The sequence below is a fragment of the Perognathus longimembris genome, chromosome 10 (genome assembly GCF_023159225.1).
Source record: "Perognathus longimembris pacificus isolate PPM17 chromosome 10, ASM2315922v1, whole genome shotgun sequence".
NCBI lineage: Eukaryota > Metazoa > Chordata > Mammalia > Rodentia > Heteromyidae > Perognathus > Perognathus longimembris.
This window is the reverse complement of record NC_063170.1, coordinates 2,991,445-2,995,475: the sequence shown is the minus strand read 5'-3', so window position 1 is coordinate 2,995,475 and position 4,031 is coordinate 2,991,445. Positions and strand designations below refer to the sequence as shown.

The 4,031-nt window shown below is 56.2% G+C and overlaps 1 protein-coding gene across 1 annotated transcript; it reads left to right on the top strand.

Annotated features, from left to right (window-relative positions):
• The first annotated feature begins 1,230 nt into the window (after positions 1 to 1,230).
• Hsbp1 (heat shock factor binding protein 1) lies at positions 1,231 to 3,511 on the top strand. The gene is made up of 4 exons (XM_048355040.1): positions 1,231 to 1,356; positions 1,576 to 1,642; positions 1,901 to 2,021; positions 3,244 to 3,511. The coding sequence occupies exons 1-3, from the start codon at positions 1,312 to 1,314 to the stop codon at positions 2,017 to 2,019; spliced, it is 231 nt and encodes a 76-aa protein (XP_048210997.1). The 5' UTR covers positions 1,231 to 1,311; the 3' UTR covers positions 2,020 to 2,021; positions 3,244 to 3,511.
• The last annotated feature ends 520 nt before the right edge of the window (positions 3,512 to 4,031 follow it).

Sequence of the window (4,031 nt, the reverse complement as noted above, 5' to 3'; positions counted from 1 at the left end):
CATTACTTGGAAATAGGATCATCACACATATTTATAATGACTTAAGATAGGTCAGATGGATTAGGATCGGCCCTTAATCCTAAAGGATGTGTCCTTGTCAGAATGGAAGGACACGAAGGCAGAGGTCATGTGAAGACAGAAGCAGGAATTATTGCCAGGCATCTATAAGCTAAGGATTCCCAAAGATGCTGCCAATTGCCAGAAGCTGGAGAAGCAAGGAATGGCTCCTCCCTCGGGAGCTGACCCCAGATTGATACTTCTAACCTGGGCAAAAATAAATTTCTGTTGTTTGAAGTCACTCAGTGTGGGATCCTTTGTTACAGAGACCTTAGGAAACACATATGCCAACCTTCAATCCCAATGTATATGTATATGGAACGTGCTCAAGAAATGGCCACAACAGCTGATTCTTGGCAATGTCACAAAGTCCTGTAGCTTTTACTTCCTTAATCCGAATGGCCTAATTCGCCGTCTCTTCACTCCTGGGTCTGCTTTCTCGACGCTGTAAGACCGTGGTGAGTATGCCCTGTGTCTTCAGGGGCTCAGGTTACACGCGTGTGTCCATTCCGGGCACCAGCCGAATGCCCGCTAACAACATCTGAACACACACGCGCAGTTGGCACACGCGGGGCAGGAGGAATGAAGCTGGGGGCCGGGGGGGCTGGAGGGCAATGAGGAGGGCCCGGGAAAGGCAGCTGAGCCCCAGGCCTCCGTGGGCGCCCCAGTCCCGCGGCTGACCCCCCACCCCCCACCCCCCGCCGCACGGGGCTGGGGGCGGCCCGCTCCGGGGAGGAGATGGCTCCACCTCCTCCTAAGAGCCCCACCGCGGCTTGAGGAGCCTGCAGTGTCGCAATGGCTGCGGGGTGGGGGTCACGGGCAAAAGAGCCACAGGCCAGGCCACGAACTGGACCTTCGCCAGGAGCACAGCCGGGAAGTGCGCCCCCACCACGGGCAGCAGTCCTTCCGCCACAGCCGGGCGGGGAACCAGGACGACTTCCGGCCTCCTCGGCCCACTTCCGGCTTCGGCTCCGCGGCCCTCCGCGCGCGGGGCGGGAGCCGGACGGAGGGGTGGGCGGGGCCGCGTGGGTGGGTGGGCGGGGTCACTGGGTGGGGGGCGGGGCCTCGCCTCCCTACGCCGGGCGAGCCTTCCGGCGGGCGACGTGAACTACGGTCCCCACAATGCCCCGCGCGCAGCCCGTCTCCTCGCGAGAGAGGGGGCCTGGCGGGGGGCGGGGGCAGGTTGTCAGCGGTGACAAACGGAAGTGTCGCTGACGGTTCCCGACCTTCGCCGCCGAGCCGGGAGCCGGGGAGATGGCTGACACCGACCCCAAGAACGTGCAGGACCTCACCTCAGTGGTAAGGACGACGCGGCGGCCCCGCCGGGGCTCGGCCCTGCGTGTGCGGCCGCGGCGGGCCGGGCCGAGCCGCCGGGAACCCGCGCCCCGCGGGGAGGCCGCACGGGGGCCCGGGCGCGGGGCGCGGGGCGCGGGGCGCGGGGCGCGGGGCGCGGGGCGCGGGGCGCGGGGCGCGGGGCGCGGGGCGCGGCGGGACCCGGCTGGCTCTGCTTTCTCCTAGGTGCAGACGCTCCTGCAGCAGATGCAAGACAAGTTCCAGACCATGTCGGACCAGATCATCGGGAGAAATATCCTTGGCGCGCGCGCGTGCGTGCGGTCAGCCCCGCGGGGCCGCTGCCCTCCTGGGGCCGGCGGGTGGGGGGCCCCGGCCCGGCCGCGAGGCCCGCGGACGCCCGCGCCGGCGCCTCTGCTCGCCGGAGGGGGAACCGGCGCGGACGTCCGGGCGGCCCTGCCGGGCCACGGGCGGTGGTAGGCCCGCGTCCTGGGGGCGGAGGGGGACCCGCCGCGGGTGCGCGCCGGGGTGCGTTCCTTAATGACGGGGCCACTCGACGACATGAGCACGCGCATCGACGACCTGGAGAAGAACATCGCCGACCTCATGACCCAGGCCGGGGTGGAAGAACTGGAAGGCGAGAACAAGATCCCCGCCACACAGAAGAGTTGAAGGTGAGGGACGCCGGCCGAGCTCAGCCTGGCGCCTGCACACGTCGTGGCGATGCCCCGGAACCGGGGTGGGGGTGGGGGGGGTGCGTGCCCGGACACAGACACACACACACACACACACACACACACACGCCCCGCCACAGAGTCCGGTTTAACACCAAGCTTAATTCCCTCATGCAGAACTTACCTCCCTAGATTGCACTAATGAGACCTCTGTCGTTGTCAGTTAACAAGTTAAGAAGGGCTTGGCAGTATGGCTCCGTTGGTAGAGCACTAGCCAACAAGTCAAAGCATAAATACCAAGTTCCCATCTCCAACCACAAAATGGACAAGTTAACAAATGGGCCGTAAGAAAAGCGTTGACTTCCTGGCATCTCCTAGTTGTAAATGAGGTTTCGATGGCCTGCCTTTATCACCGAAAGATGTTCCTTTTTTTTTTTTTTCATTTTGTTTTGGCTTTAGAACCAACAGATAATTCAAGCTAGCCACATGAGCCACTGTCTTAAATGTTTCAAGTTATAAAGACTATTGGTATAGATGAGCTAGACTATGACCACATTAGGCCTTTTCCTCCAGACGGGATGAGATTGTGCTGGACCGTTTCAGAGAGTAGAGGAAAGGCTGAATAATTTCAACTACACAGAGAGCAAGACCGTCAGTCAGCATGTGGGTTGCTTCATTTGTGTTTCTGTGGTATTAGAGACTTTGGTAAGGAGTTTCAAACCTCTTTCACATATCATTGGTGGCATCTTAATTCCCTGTAAGAATGAAGTTTACTCTGAATTTTGTGTGTGTGGAAGAGCAAGTCAAACACGTAGTGAAAGGTATCGGATTCCCGCGTTACTGTCTAGACGTGCCCAGACCAGTTGTTCAGTTACTGGACTAAACGCTGCTCTGACCTTGGAGAGTAAACTGAGGTTCGAGATGCTAATGGTGCCTGGATTCTCGTGTGTCTTAACCACAGGTTGGGTTAATTCACTATGAGAAAATCACACAGCTATGTTACAAGTGTTGGGTCATCTTCATCCCTATCTGTAAGTTGATTTGGAACATGCCTTGCTATCTTGAAATCTTTGAGGGGAGTTCCTCCCTATTAGGATGTACTTAATTCGGTGGAAGATTCCAAAAGCATTGTAATAGGTGCTTGTGTATCATTTTGTTTATTCTTGCATGAAGAAAGCTGTGGTACCATGTGTGGGTGGTTTTCTTTTTTTCCTTCCAACAGGTTGATATTCTCCACTGAAATCTGGAACATCATCTTCTGAGCCCAGGAAAAGCGAGTGGCTTTCACACCTACCTACCCTGTGTAGTAGCTGGGTTCATATTCCAGAGCACATTGTTACCGTGTCCTGTAAAGTTAGTTCATAGAGTACTCCCCCCAAGTTCCCCAAACATGGTGTCTTCACATCTTGAAACTTGGTCAGTTGCCTCCTAATTATTAAACACGGAAACTTTGGTAGACCCTGCATAACATTTTCCAAGTTTTTAGTGCATTTTGTGATGTCATTTTCTCCTGCCATTCTTTTGTATTAATTGCTGTTTGATACAAGTTACTGTGTAATTTTTATTAGATGAATAGTAACTCCTTCGGTTGTTCAGTGGCGTGAGGCATTTGTAGTTTAGGCTTCTTTCATTCCCAGCACACAGTGACTGTTGAGTAGTTTGTTGACCATACTTGCAAAGGACTAAATGCATGTAGAGATTTTTTTATTCAGAACTACTGTCACTAATTACTCTGTGGCCAAAACTCAGAGCTGAGCCTGGCTCAAGCGTGACTGCGTGGCGTGAGACGCTGAGGTCAGCGATGCGTGCCCACCGCCACTCACGTGTCGAGCCCCTAACCCGCGGGAAGTGACTGCAGCCGATGGAGCGAGGTGCTCCTTTGTTAGTTAGTGCACGAGATCCTAGTAACTCCCTCCACACCCGACAGACACCACCATAAGTACCTGGCAGGATTTTAAATCCCAGCGGCCCTAGACCCTCTGTAAACGACGGATGGAAAGAGAGGAGAAA